The following is a 15,464-nucleotide window of genomic DNA, read 5'->3' as shown; positions in this document are numbered from 1 at the left end:
CCTGTTGAGATGTGACATTTACATTTAGAAAAGAATGACTTTTTTAAGTGACATTAGGTTTAAAGAGGACATCACAGGTATAGTTTATTTCTTTTAAAGGTGCAGTGTGTAGGAAATAGTGACATCTAGTGGTGAGTGCAACAGACTGAGGACTTCTCCTCGCTTTTACTTACCAGAAAGGATGATCCTCCACTCTGCCACCCTTTTCTTTCCTCCATCATCTTTGTTTGTTTCTGCATCAGGTTTATGTGGGTGGAGTCGGCTTTTTTTTCTTCATTCGAATGCAAAATGCACGTCCGTCACATGGCGGGGTGACGCAGTGGCTTCCGTAAAGCTTCTATAAAGGACTTCGTCTAAGAGAGGAATACACATTTGTACAAACAGTTCTATTCACTCTTGGCCAATAAACCCTCTTCAATACAACACAATGGACCTTTAAATCATTTTATACCAAACTTCCCTCATGCATTTCAGCAGAAGTGGCAAATGGCCTGCGCTGGCATTCAAAACATCTGTGCAGCCAGACTACTGGTGGCAAGGCCCCAGAGACCTGCGTTCCTGCACCAGCCTCTTTTGAACTGCAGATCCAAATACACTGTGCTTATTGGAATGGCATGTAGCTGCTATTCGGTCGGGGGATCCTCTGCTTCGCCCTTTGATGTCCACCACTGTGTCCAGAGCAGGCGAGCCATTTTCAATGATCTCTGGTTCCCATTTAGACGGAGATTTTCCTGTTTGGAAAGTGATTTTTGAAGTGAAGCAGACAAAAGACAGATTTACTTGCCTGGAGTAAGTAGGTAAGACAGAAGACTGTGATGGAGCCTCTAATTAATACAGAATCTGAAATGGAGCGTTAGATGTTTGTTTTTGACCTGATAGGTCAGATTTTAGTGACACAAACTAAGGGATTTTCATGTAGAAGGTGAGGTCTGGCAACATTTTTCAACAAATGCTTAAGTTTACTCCCAGTGTGTTCTGGCACACATGGGCATCAGATGGGAACGTAGTGGTTCCCAGTTTTTCAGGTCCTGACTTGACCAGACTTCTAAGGATTACATTGTGTATGACACAGGGAGCTGACCCTTGGGTGATTTGTCTGTTATTCATACACCACTCAGCCAAAAAAGTGTCACACACACACACACACACACACACACACACACACACACACATTATTTGGACTGCCTTTATCTTTGATTGCGACGCACGTTCACTGTGGCATCGGTTTGATAAGCTTAAATGCATTGTCATGTCAAGATTGATTTCACTCCACAGTTGAACTCATTTTCCACTATTTTTTTGGAATTTATGATGGAGTTAGAATCACTGTGCCAAGTCTCCTTCCACACATAGCAAATATTCTCAGAAGGGTCAAGGCCTGGACTGTGGTGGCAAATCCATGTGCAAATAATGTCTCACGCTCCCTGAACCATTCTATTCAATTGTTTTCAGTTGTCTCGTTGGTCTAATTTCCAAAGCTGCTGCCCCACTCTTGTGATTTTTACAGAGCTATGTGCAATACGGCCTTTAATATAAGGAAATATAAATATTAATGTGGTATTAATGTAAATTTAGGTAGATAATAGATCATATTTTATTATATATTTGCTGTGAATAGGCTACTATATTTGTGATATGTTAACACAATAATATAGACAACAATTTATTTATATATGAGCCTTGAATATCCTTCTACACTTCTGATTTGTATATAATGTAATATAATATAATATATATAGAAAGAATAATGAGTGAGTGGGGAACATGTGGGGAAAATTACATAACAATAAAATAAAATAGCATGTGTTATTTTTGCGCACAGTGCACCGCCAAATAAGCAGCCGTATTATACATTATTGCAACTAATAGTTGAAAATGATTATATACATGTCTATACACACAGTATATATTGACTTCAGAGGTGTCAGAAAGGAAGAGACTGCCTTTCACCCCCCCGTGCCTCATGGTTCAGTGCAGCAGCAGCAGCAGCAGCAGCATCCCCTGCTTGGTGCATAATTTGACACAGCGACCTGTCCTTTGAAGGGGACAATAAAAGGACTCGCGAGGTTTTAATCACATTAGGTAGCATTTGTCTTGCTTTAGTGAAGTGTCACAGCACCTTCCGCAGTCTGGTGTTTTGGTTCCCGAGTGAAGAAAAAGGCTGCTGTACATGTCAACAGGAGAGGCAGACCTCCTGTTACGCGCCTCCGGTCATCGTCTTCCTCTGCGCTCAGTGCGCTCAGACTCACCAGTGAGACCAGTGCAGTCTCCGGGGACCACCAACGTTATTGCTCCTGTTTCAGAAAGTGCCATTTCAAACCTAAACATATATGGTTCAACGTTTCAACAAAGTACTGTTTAAATGCAACTTAAAAGGACTTCTATTAATGATTGTAGAGCAAAATCAAGTCACTGCAGGTATAAAAGGTCTCACTTGTCATTGTTATTTTATTTATATCATAACAATAGTGTTTATTTGTATTGGAATAACCAAAGAATGAGTCTTATTTGCTTATTTGGTTTCCATATGTCTAAATTATTTGACTGTAATCTGTTGTTTTTTTAAAAAAAAATTCAGATTAAGACTTGAAGAGCATTAACATTAAGTGGATTAAAAGTTGCACATGGCCCTGATAATGGTATTTCCTTGTTATTGTGATTAATTTATGGTCCCATCTATCATTTCCTCAGGGCAGAAAAATCAGTTTTGGTCAAATCTGGTAAAACGCGTGAATACATTAACATTTGAATGTGTGCTGTCCCTTTTTAAAAAAATAAAATGACTAAGTATAGTGATGTAAACCTTACATCAGGATTATTATGATCTTAAATTGGGAGACATACGTTCTGTTTGTTTGTGTGTTTGTGTGTTTTGGTTAAAGAGACACATGTCTTCGTGTTTGATATGATACATGATATAGATTATTGGTATATAAAAAAAGATAAACTTCCTTAATTTAGTGTTGAAGTTTTTGGGGAGGACTTTGGATGAGAGGGACTAAAGAGTTAAGCAGGGGGAGGGCGCTGGCGCAGGGGGCGTAGAGTATAAAAGCACCTCAAAAGCGCACATCAGGAACAGCGTGTGCGTCTTTTTGACCAGTGGGCTGATGCTGTGTGACTTGTTTCCTGCAGCAGGACTTGGTCTCGCTGCGCTCACTATCAGCAGCAGAATGGATGATTACTGTTCCTGAAAAACAACTCCACCGTCGCAAAGACTGGGACACCATATATTTTTTTTTCTGTGTCTCCAGAGGTGATTTCGTCGAGTCGCGCGCCGTTGGATGGTGCATAATTTGGGCAAAACCAAACATGCGTAAAGCGCCTGAAGTGGAAGTGAGGAAAAGCGAAGTGTGAGGGAGCGAGTGTGTGTGTGTGTGTGTGTGTGTGTGTCGTGGACACCGCGGGACAACTGCGCTGCAACTTTCCTGAGGTTCGGAGGTTTGGTGAAGGCGCAGCAAGAGTGGAAAGTGTTAATGCTGGAGCGTTGACTGCGCTTTATCACTTGGCACACGAGCGCACGAACTCGCGCTGTCGTTGGTTTCAAATCAAACCACTTAAACAATCTTTTAAAAGAGGCCAAACCAAATCCTGGACAGTCTCAGAGTTCACAACGAAAATCAACAGGATTCAGATCAACCATCCAAGTTATTCGGCTGTCCCTCCTCCGACCCCTTTTCCCTTCATCTTTGCAATTCTGATTCCCGAAGTGGCTCCGAAGTGGTGTTACGGCTCCTCGTCCCCGGCGGATCCGGAGATTGGAGTCTCTGCACCGGGAGGAGGCGGAGTCGGAGCTCCGGCCCCAGAGCAAGCTCGTAAGAGCGGCCGCGTCAAAAGGATGGTGCGGCTGGCGGCGGAACTGCTGCTGCTCCTGGGACTTCTCCTCCTCACCTTGCACATCACGGTGCTGCGCAGCAGTCCGCTGCCGCAGGGGAATGTAAGTGTGAGCCTGGATCAGGACACAGCACTTACTGAGGTGAGTGATGGTTTAGGTTTCTTTAGAGGGGGATTTGATGCCACAGTTGGAATCTGAAACATGTCATTTTGGTCACAGATGGCCTTGATATGAGCCCAAATGGAGCCAGGTAATATAAATCACCCATTCATGTGAGACTTTCGGGGTTGTTGACATACACACGGATGAGGTCTCCCTCCCTGGGGTGTCCCCCGGGAATGGCAGGGATCCAGCGGAACGATGGAAGATGAGGTGGGGTCAGAGATCAGCCCCCAGCACCAGACACACCTCCCTATTGTTGGGGGTTAAACGCTATAGCTGCAGGCGCTGCTCTGTCATCATTGGCTCATCACTGTCATCCAAGTGTTCACTTGATGGAGCTTAGGGTTAGAGCTGAAGCCCTGTGTGTGTGTTCTTGTATTTGTTACCTATTTAGGACATTGTCTGGCATAAAAACTGACCTTGTCAGGACCAGTAGTCCTAATGGAGACCTGGAAAACCTGGTCCTAATGTGGCAGAACTTAATTTCTGAGGAACCGGTTGATGTTAGGGATGTTAAGATTTGAATTGTGGTTAGGTTAAGGTTAGGATTAGGCATTGGGTAGGCTGTCCAAATGTCTTCTAAGGGACCTAAATCTGTTTTCACAGTCACATTATGGGGACCTGTCTTCCTTATGGGGACAAAAGCGAGTCCCCATAACATAAATGATTACATTTTAAGGTAAAAACATGTTATATGGTTAGGATGAGGATAGAGCGAGGTTATTATTTGTTATGGTTAAGGTTAGTCTCCAGGAAATGAATGTAAGTCAATGTAATGTTCTCTGAAGTCATGGAAACAAGACTGTTTGTGTACTGTATGTGCATGCATGCCAATAATACACGTCCTCCAGACATTATAGGATGATAAAAGTAAAATAATATGACTTTTGCAAATCATTAATATGAACAAATGATTGAAAAAGTTGTCGGTCAGTCTGTGTAAGGAAGATTTAAACTTGCAGTATACTAGTTACATACCTTGTTGCTGGTGTTGCCATGACCATTTGATTTTACAAGGTAAATGTTAAACCCCACGCCCTTTTTTGATTTAGCAATGATAAATTAGATGCTATTTTTCTTTAAGTTTTATCCGCTTTGAAAGCAAGCCAAAATAAAATAGATGAATATCAATGAGCGTATTGTCCGTGTGGTGTGGACACAACACCGTCGCTGCCATCTCGGAGCTGTGGTCCTGTTGAGAATGTGGCAAAAAAAATTAACAAGGGAGACATTTGTCATCATGACACCACTTAAAGACAGCTTTAACGGTTTAACTGCCCATTTTAACATCGACATAAAGCACCCAGACTCCAGCAGAGCCCGGAATCATGACCCGCGGGGTTAAGACGGGTCTATAGGATCAACAGGCTTTTTTTTTTTTTTTTAAAGTGTTAAGCATGTCCTTCAGCTGTTTTTTTGATGTATATTTAGCATGCTGCTCAAATACTGTCTTCACGTCCCAGTGATAAATGGGTATTTATATCAGCTGGAATGGTGTGTCCCTTCATAAATACTTTATTGGGGCTGGGGGGCTGGGGTGAATGGAAAGAATTTTACCTCAACAGAGGATGGCAAGTGTAATCTCTCTCTTCACTGTGTGCGTGTATGCAACAGCATGTCCGTGTCCAGCTGGATATTAGGACATGAAACGCTGAGGAAATATTCCAGGAATTCACTGAATTTTTTTTCTTTTCTCACAGCCAAATACTGTACCGGACCAGGGGTATGAGCACATGTAGACTACTATAGTCACAAACACGGCACTCGTTCCAACTTCAGCATCGCTTTTGTCATACATTCACATTTACATAGAGATTCTAGCTCATATTGAAAAAGCTCATCCATGTCCCATGTGAAGGCAGGCGCTGAATGGGTTTTTTTGTTTTTTTTTCCTGCCCATGAATGCTCAGTCTGATTATGTGCAGACATGCTTCAGTAGTCCTCCACTGAAGACAGTGATGTAATCCCTCAGCCAGGCTTGTCACGGCCCAGGGGGTGTATTGTCATCCCAAGGTGTCATAGTTTTAACACCATTCATGGAGAGACAAACGACAGGATGCGGCTCCATGCACCTGTAGTCGATAGTGAAAAGTCTCCCTGGTCTGAGGCTCACTGTCATCACTGACCCAGGAGGGAGGCTTCATCCTCTGCAGCAGTGTTTGTTTCGTGTGATGTCACACCAGAACACACAACGGTTCAAAGCACACTTGCCTTGTTTTTCTATGTCCTCTCACCATGGCTTCTCAATATCTTAAAATCAATAAACATATACATAACACCCAGTATGAGGTATGCGACAGGGGAGGATTTTTTCTTCTTCATCTACATGTAGGGCAGTGGCAGGTCTCTGAACGAATGAACGAACAACTGGAACAAGGAAATGCTGTAAGAGTGTTTTTATCTACACTGTAAAATATGTGCAAATGGAAATGGGCTATATTACCAAGCAAATAACAGTCAACTTTCTAGACGTGACGACCATGCTGTCAATCAAAACGTGGTTCCGCCTTTTAGACAGTTCTTTCAATCATCACACATCAGCCCAGCGTCCTCGACGGCCCACTGCTACGTTGACTCCCAGAGACGCCGAGCTTCCCTGGAAGTGACAATTTCGCCACATTTATTCATTCATTCACCGTCCTCTAAATCAAACCTATTCTGTGTCTGCGCCTCTTATGTAGAGCCGGGCAACAATTCAAAAACAACACAAGTAGAAAAAAAAGTGTAATAATGTTTATGCACTGTGCAAACACACCTTCAGATACAATACTTAAAACTACAGCGCATAACCTTTAAATACAAACAATTTTCACACACCCTCCTGGTGTTTCTCAGTAGAGTGGTGCTTCCATCTCGTTTCTCACGGCGTTATTCCTGAGCATGCGGGAAGTGTTTTGTTTTATGCCGTGACAGAAACAATAACAGTATAATATTGCGCTACTAAAGCAAGGTGGCTGCAAACAGGATAAAGAAGCACCCAAAAAGCCTCAGGAGTGAAGCCTACTGCTGCTGCTGTACACACAAACACTCCCTCAGTCACGTTTGATAGTGTTGCTTGACAGAGTCCGTTTTCAGCAACAAAACAAATCCACAAAAGTTACACACTGCAGCTTTAATTGCTCTGAATATTTTGTCCCAGACAGATGAGAAGTTTTAATTCCACGATATTTGGAAAATTTCTATCGCAATTATCTCCAATTATTTTTATTTTTTTATTTTATTATTTTTATGTATGTAGCACTTTGAGATTGTTTGTTCAATATAAAGTGCATTACAAATAAAATTCATTATTGTTATTATTATTATTATTATTATTATTATTAATAATAATAATCGACATTGATCTGAAAGTGTTTTTTTTTTTTCATTATTTACTCATACTGCCCAGCCTCTACCTACATGGGTGTGAGAAGCATCTGGCACAATGTGCACTGCCTTCATTTCCTGCCAGCGTTCCCGGGGGGAAAGGACCCCTGAGTTGCTTCCAATTGAAAATGGAGTCATGCTCCTTTAAGCAGCCCTCACAAAGTGAAAAATGGGGGAAGCGGGAAAAGAAGAGGAGACACTTGGCGCAGGGAGAGGGGGTGGCAAGTGTTTCATTCATGGCTTTTCGGATGGGGGGGTGTGACATCTTGGGCGGCCCCAGATGAACAGAGGACCGATGTGTCACTTTTGATCTCCAAATTAAAGCGTGTTCCTCATTGAGGAAGAGCTCAGATGAGTGATAGGGACTGTAGAGCAGCCTGCCATCAAAGAGGAGCACCACTGATTTCGCTTTCACATTTAAATGAGTTACTCCTGTGCACTGTTACAATCCGAGTCGTGCTGAAGAAAACGCAGACTCCACAGAGGGCCGTTTGGAAAAGACACGTTTATGTCGACATTATTGGGAACTGGAAGGATTTTTTTTCTTTTTTCTTACGCCACTTAAACATCTGCCATTCCTTTCTGATGAGTAGTACATGTTCCCTGTAAATTCTTTCCATTATTCTCCACTCAATGCCCTCAGATGCTCTACTTAAATACCATCCAGCCATTTCTACCGCTTTATCCTCCACATGAGGGTGGTGGGGGGGGCTGAAGCTAATACCAACTGAGTCCATCGCAGGGCCAACGTACAGAGACAAACAATCATTAATTCGGAGAGAAGCCCACACGCACATGGGGACGACATGCAAACACACAGAAAGGCCCTCAGTCACGCTGTCCTTCACACTGGAGGATACAGATTTTGTGAAATCTTAGTAGTGGCAGTTTAAATTTCTCTGTTCCTGAGTTTTTCTGCTATTTTAAACAACAGTATTTTATTCAAGGCTGATATTTTTGTACATTTTGGCAATTTCTTGATACCGATCCTGTATTTACTGCTCTGGGATATTCAGCATCTGTCCTTTTGACACAGAAGAAAGTGAGACAATTACTTTACATTCCTGTGGCATCTTGCCTCTAATCTTTGGCTTTGGGGCAGCGGAAATACATTTAACATAAAAACTTAACAACGTTTAAAAGGGATCCTTCTAATTTCTTTGTGGATGACGCTGGTGTATATATTTGAGATATACTTAATTGCAGTGTTGGTTCGCAAAATAAAGGGCAACTGACTTCTTTTTCTTTTTTTTGTGAAAACATAAATGTTTCCACAGCCCATAACTAACAGTTAATGTAGACTTTAACTTGATGTCATCAACATCTGAGATGATTTGATGTGATTTAATAAGTTTATTAAATAATTCTGACATGGAACACACTGCCATTATCAGCGCATCACTGCTGAACGTCTGGCATGAATCTTTGTTTACAAGAAGACTGGTTGAAATCTCATCACAAGTGCAGCTGTGGGATTAAACTGAACATTTGATGTTTGGCTTTAGACAAATCAAATTTATGTCAGGATTAGATTGTGTGTAACAGCATGCTATAACACAACAGCAGATAATTCAGAATTCACCGATTCTTTCACAACTGTTTTTGCAATGATTTATTTTTCTTTAAAAAGACAAACTTGTGGAGAAAGTAGGAATATCCTTGCTCGATAACAGCAAACGTTTGTTTGTTTGGTGAAATCAGTAGCATGTGAAGCTCTGGATTAAATTACAGCCCCTTCTTTTGATACCCAAACAAGAGAAGGTGTGTGTGTTCAGTGGCTGTGAGTTGTGAGGCAGATGCCCATTTTCTGGTGGTAAAGCAAATAAAAAATAATCCTGAAAATGTACTCCAAAATCAACCGAATGGGTTCACTTTATTTACAAAGGAATATAATGTCGATACGCGTGTTTACACGCTCCCTGACCCTGTTATGTTGGAGCTGAGTCACAGCCACTGAGTGACTTCTGAAGGCAGCAAACATGAAAGGCGGGGTTATCATATGGTCATCTCAAAGCCCAAGTACTTGTGATAGAACCAAAGAGGTTCCTGGCTGTGTTTTTCCACATAAGAGGTTTATAGCTGATGCACAGTCTGCGCCGCGAAAGACATCTCTATTTCTGAATCTGAGATCATATTTGTTTGATTGCGGAAAAAAGGCATTTGTGGTTTTAATTGGAATCTGTTTATGCAGAATATTGTTTTCCTCCAATTTTATGATTTTAAACATAAATTCTCCCAAAAATCTCATCCACAGTAACCTCCTCCTGGTTTTTATTTTGGTGGCAACAGACAAAATAGAGAACTATCGACTCTTCTTCTTCAAAATTATGGCCGCATAATCGTATAATCATCGTAATTATGGCGGTTGCTCACATTAAGAAACGTGACGTCTTTGAATTCTGTAAACTGCATCATGTTATCACATTAACTGCGTCTGGTCTCTGGGGTAGTAAAGAGTATAATCCTGAATGCATAGGGAGGTATTTCTGTGCCGCCAGCCGCTGTCCCCTCTGTGGCTGAATTCAAGTTACATTGTACATTTATAATCCTTCCTCCCGTGCTGTGCTTCTCCATTTACAAGCGCCTATATTGTCCCAGAGTGCACCTTGGCTGGACACAAACAGCTCCACTGGGGGCTTTTATGTCCCACCACAATGTGGCTGAGCTGACACTTTGCCTGTGACTGGCCACCGCAACTGTACAGCACTGCTGCCATATTCTCAGGCCTCAGCCCGGCCACAAAAACACTAGGGAGGAAGAAAGGGGACACGGAGAAAGAAAACAAGAAACATGATTGATGGCTTTCTTTGATCTTATTTTCTGCCACCCCAGAATGGACGATTGCCAACTACTTGTGTCTATATGTCCAACTGAGGAGTAATTGTTCCTTCTGTGCATACCTGACAGTGGACATATGGCCTAACGGTCCTTTTGGGACAAATTTACAACCCCAGCCGGAGCACTGAATGTTTTTCCGTCTACAAGAGCGCAGATGTAATTATTTTGCAATGTTTGCTTTGAATAACCCCAGTGCAAGAAAACCATCATTCTTACAAAAGCTCCGGGACCTGAACGTGCTATATACGTCCTCTTCATATTGCTATGGTGAAGCAGCAGCAGGACTTTCAATTCAGTTAAAAATGGAAAAACACTCCGTCTAGATGCGTTATATTTTTGTTAAAGCAAACAGAACCACTGTTTTAGTGGCTCCGTCTTCCTGGGCTCCGTGTAGTTGAGGCCATTTCCTGGAGCAATGTTTAATTGATATCTTACACTGTGTAAACAGAGGCTCAGTGACTGAGTGTGCATGCTCTCTAGACGTGACATGACACAAAAGTCAACTATTCACTAAAAGATTGTTTCTTTCTGTCCCCAGCAGAACAACATAAATGTCAAAAGCAGCTCCTCTGCCCAGCTGGCTCCTGAAGACCGGAGGTCTGGTCCAGAACACCGCTTGGCCTTACCCTGGGCAAAAGGCAGCAATGTACACAGAGACAGCGCTGGCACGTTCATCCTGGATCTGCACAATTTCCCTGACCTCTCCAAAGCCGATATCAATGGACAGAATCCTAACATACAGGTGATCATGTGTGTCTCTACACCTGCCAGTCTTCTTTCATGCTTTCACCCACTTGTAAGACATGAGTACTCAAGCACATACAACAGGAAGAGCAAACAGGAAGAGAGAGAATAGTTTGGTGCACATCACTACCCCCATTTTTCTCACCCCCTTCCTCCTTCCCTTGTCCCTTTTCACACCTCCTGGCTCACAGCAAGGCTTAAGATACATACTGTGGTCTCCCGTCCATCATCGTGACAGCACGCTAACCACCAGTGCCTCACCACTAACCTATGTGCAGGAACAGTCAGACAAATGGCAGCTTATGTTAATGTGTGGCAAGCCTTTGCCCATAAGACCCTCAGCGGTGCAGATGGGCCGAGTAACCGCTGCCATGTCTGAATCATTCTCCTATCTAATCCAGCGAGCGGGCCTTTCCATCTCTGAGAGCATCGCTGCTTAATCCCAGCACGAACAAAGTGTATTAACATCTCAAGATGTGTGAAGAGAGCGGAGCAACCAATTGAGCAAGGGCGTGAGGCTGTGGAAGGAGGGGGGTGTTGTCTTTGATCCCGGGATTCATCTGGCTTTCATGGTCTGGAGGAGGCCAAGTAGCTCTTTGAACTTTGTGTTTAGGTGGAGAGGGCCCAAGAGGTGGGAGGGTGGCTGAGGGGCAGGGTGGTGGTCCCCCCTCATCTGGGATGCACATGTGTTAGGACGGAAGGGGGAGGAGGTTAATGTTGTGTGTAGGGTAGTATCAAAAAAGTGTCACTTCACAGCAACTGAAGTCCCAACGTGTTATTTAAGCGTCTTCACTGGTTAATCTATATCACATTTGAATTCACATCATATTGACATACGTTCTCTAATACAGGTGACAATTGAAGTAGTTGATGGACTGGAGGGCCATGAACCAGAGAAAGGTCTCCGCAAAGAAAGCAAACCCAGCTGGGCTTCTCCCAATTGGAGGAACTGGTGGCGTCGTACTTCATCGCCATCTTCCACAAGTCAGGACAGTGAGGACAGCAACTTCCTCCGGCCGTCGGCAGACTGGGACAGGAGAGGAGGCACTGACACAGGAAGCAAAGCGCAAGCCGAATATGGTGAGAGGGACACAAGGGTGTGTTGTGTGTTTGCAGGGAAATTAGTGCATGAAGCACATGGTAGAATATTTAGCACAATCCATATGCTTTTATTTGGGGCACTGGTCGTTTCCACAGATGGCCATAGTCTGATGTGGAATCTGTAATTTGCAGATTTGCTGATTTAAGCTGTCACCATAATAAGTGCACTCATCCCAGGCGAGCCTCTGGGAGCCCCTGATTGAAGCCTTTAACACTCTTTTATGAGATGGGTTCTTCTGTGGTATGGAGCTCGCTCCGTGACACAGTTTAAACTCATTGCGACATCAAAGATCAGCAGCAGGAGTGGGGGCAGAAGAACTGTTAGGCTGCCGCACCATTCTCACAACACTCTCCAAACGTGAGCCCACAGATAAATCTGCCGCAGAAGAATTTACGCTCACTGTCAGACTGTATGTGTCCAGCCCGTGTTGTAGCATGCCCAAACCAACAAGGGCAAACAGGAATGCCTGCGCTGTGGAAAAAGTCATTTTATCCACTTGTACTAACACTTCAGTGGTTAGGAAGGCCACTTTATAATCTTTTTAGTCAAACCATAGCCCATGTTTAATGTTCCTGGCTATCGCTTCAGTCAGCTCTCATTCATCCTTTATTTCATACACCATGAACGGACTACAACGAATTTTGTCGATATGAGGGCAGGTTATTAACAAGATTCTGCAAGATTCCTCTGCTGTGTGTCTGCCTGCAATAGTGATAGGTGATGTTGAAGTGAGGCTGTTCTCAGTGTGTATCTATAACAGTGATCTGCTCAGAAATAACTGCTGTTAGAGTCACAATGACACATTTGGCCAATTTGTGTCACTTCTGAACAAAGGGTTTCAAATACCAAAGTCACCTGTAACCTGCTCATCATAGATGCGGACGCAGATTTTCCCTTTGGACTTCGGTGCAGGGTGAGCGGTTTACAAAGTGACACAAGCAAAGGCAGATATATTCTAAAGATAGCATCGTTTGACTATTCTGTCAAACATCTCAAATCTGTTTTTCCTCATGTCCCCGCTGGCAGCCATCTTTTCAGTGATACCAAGCCTTCATGTCTCAGGTTGGTTCCCAGTGCTGGGGGCAAGTAAAAACTTGAACTGTCCCTTTAAGGCCTGTGCGTTAGCATGTAGCAGAACTTTAGGCTCCTCCACTTCCCCTTTCATGTGCCCCCCCCCACACACTTATTATTAGTGAGGCATGCTAATAGGCCTTAGTAAGTTCAGCATGTGGGCTGCATCAGAGCTGAGGATCTTACTCACTCTTTCCCACTGATACAGACTTGGACATGGATGGAGAGGGGGACTGGAGTAGCTGGTCAGTGTGCAGTGTGACCTGTGGAAATGGCAACCAGAAAAGGACCAGATCATGTGGTTACGCCTGTACAGCCACAGAGTCCAGGACTTGTGATATGCCAAATTGTCCAGGTAAGGTCCACACGTCCACATGTCAGTGAATATTGTATTTTTCATCATTTGATCCACCTTTAATTGTCAATTCACTCCAAAGGTATTGAAGATGCCTTCAAGACAGCAGCTACTGAGGTCAGCCTGTTAGCTGGAACAGATGAGTTCAATGCCACAGAACTCTTTGGTGTTGGTAAGAATCTGCCTCCAGTCATCCTGTTGCAGACTATCCCTCATTCAGATGTTGCTGCATTATCAAAAGTAGTCCATCCATCTGGCAGCAGATTTCGCACACACTTAGGATTCCTCGAGCTCAGCCTGTGGTCTATTACTGTGCAGAGATGAAAATGTGCTGCAGGGCAGGAAGTGTACCGTGTGCCGCTATCTTTATCTATCTGTTCTTCATCAAGCCAGTGAAAATAAAGCTTCACGTTAGGCAAAACCCTTTTCTCACAGCCGTGGTTTCACATTTTATCGTTGATGAGGGTCAAGAACGAAATGTAATAGTGTTTCTGTATCTTCCAGACACGGACAGTTGTGAGCGATGGATGAACTGCAAGAGCGACTTCCTGAAGAAGTATATGACCAAGGTGGCAAATGACCTCCCCAGCTGCCCTTGCTCTTACCCAACTGAGGTGGCATATAGCACAGCAGATGTACATGATGCTCTGACACGCAGAGATTTCCGTTGGAAAGATGCCAGTGGGCCAAAAGAGAAACTTGAGATCTACAAGCCCACGGCCCGTTACTGCATCCGCTCCATGCTGACGCTGGAATCCACGACGCTGGCCGCGCAGCACTGCTGCTACGACGACAACATGAAGCTCATAACTCGTGGCAAAGGGGCTGGTACGCCCAACCTAATCAGCACAGAGTTCTCAGCTGACTTGCACTATAAAGTGGACATCCTGCCCTGGATCGTCTGCAAAGGAGACTGGAGCCGCTACAACCAGGCCCGGCCGCCAAACAATGGACAGAAGTGTCCCGACAACCCTCAGGATGAGGACTACTACAAACAGTTTGAAGAAGCGAGGGAATTCTAGCTCAGTGTAGCGTGGAAGGAAAACGGCACACTGCTTCCATTTTCAGCTCAACCTCAAAAATGGTGCTGAAACCTTTCTTTTACATTGCGTCTTAGGTCAAATAAAACTTTTAGGCTCTGAGGTGCATGACTTTAATGCTCTTTTGAAGCAAGAGGAACAAAAACCCAGCAGAGTCGAAACTCTCACTTCACCACAAGGAACTTTTCTTGACTTATCCTTCCAAACGGGCACAAATGTTTGCTTTGTTTAAACTTTTGTTTTCCTTAGGTATGCGTCTGAATTTTTCCCCAGTAACTGTGTTGCCACTTATATCTCATATTTGGCCTCTAAAGGGAGAATTCACTTTGTATTTTTTAAAAGGGAAACATATCAGTCTAGGACTGTCTCGTTTAGATTGCCTTTGTTCATCCCCCTAGATCGCAGATGTTTGATGAATCCGAGAGATGTGCGATAATGCAAGAATGAGATTCCTCAGGAGTGTGTTGGGGTGGGGAGGGTGCCGGGACAGAGGACACAGTACATTACTTATCCCCCCTCTTGTGAGTATGTTTATTTAGCATGCACATTCTCAACAACCATGTCCCATGTGCCTCTGAAGCTGATCGTTGTAAAAAAAAAAAACGCACCTGCATTATTTTTGTAAAGTATTTATTAAGCTGTAGCTGTGTCTGAGTTGGGTGTCTATCTCTGTGTGTTTTTTTTTTAATTCACATACTGTATGGCTCAATACTAACTTGAGATCCCTCACCCATTCAAAGGTTTACCATCAATGTGCATTCTCCCGTCTCAAGTTAGGATTCAACCATGGTAGACCGTAAAGAATGTGTGAATTCAACTGTATGGAAAGATTTTCAAAATATAAGTCTATAAATAAATTTTAAAAAAAATGCCAGATGAACATCTTTGTATGAATGACCTTCACTGTAAAAAATATGTCAGCAAAGTTTCATCAGCTGTGATGAGATTTCCCTC

At 43.3% G+C, this 15,464-nt stretch overlaps 1 protein-coding gene across 2 annotated transcripts; it reads left to right on the top strand.

Annotated features, from left to right (window-relative positions):
- Positions 1 to 3,088: 3,088 nt before the first annotated feature.
- Positions 3,089 to 15,386, top strand: ism1 (isthmin 1). Of its 2 annotated transcripts, none has more exons than XM_044045010.1 (6): positions 3,089 to 3,973; positions 10,740 to 10,940; positions 11,794 to 12,022; positions 13,324 to 13,470; positions 13,553 to 13,642; positions 13,975 to 15,386. In XM_044045010.1, the coding sequence occupies exons 1-6, from the start codon at positions 3,836 to 3,838 to the stop codon at positions 14,490 to 14,492; spliced, it is 1,323 nt and encodes a 440-aa protein (XP_043900945.1). In that variant the 5' UTR covers positions 3,089 to 3,835; the 3' UTR covers positions 14,493 to 15,386. The 2 variants fall into 2 exon arrangements, with proteins under 2 accessions (XP_043900945.1, XP_043900946.1); XM_044045011.1 differs by having other exon boundaries at positions 3,341 to 3,973; positions 10,737 to 10,940.
- The last annotated feature ends 78 nt before the right edge of the window (positions 15,387 to 15,464 follow it).

The sequence above is a fragment of the Solea senegalensis genome, linkage group LG15 (genome assembly GCF_019176455.1).
Source record: "Solea senegalensis isolate Sse05_10M linkage group LG15, IFAPA_SoseM_1, whole genome shotgun sequence".
NCBI lineage: Eukaryota > Metazoa > Chordata > Actinopteri > Pleuronectiformes > Soleidae > Solea > Solea senegalensis.
The sequence above is the reverse complement of the archived record's forward strand: the minus strand, read 5'-3'. Positions and strand labels throughout refer to the sequence as shown.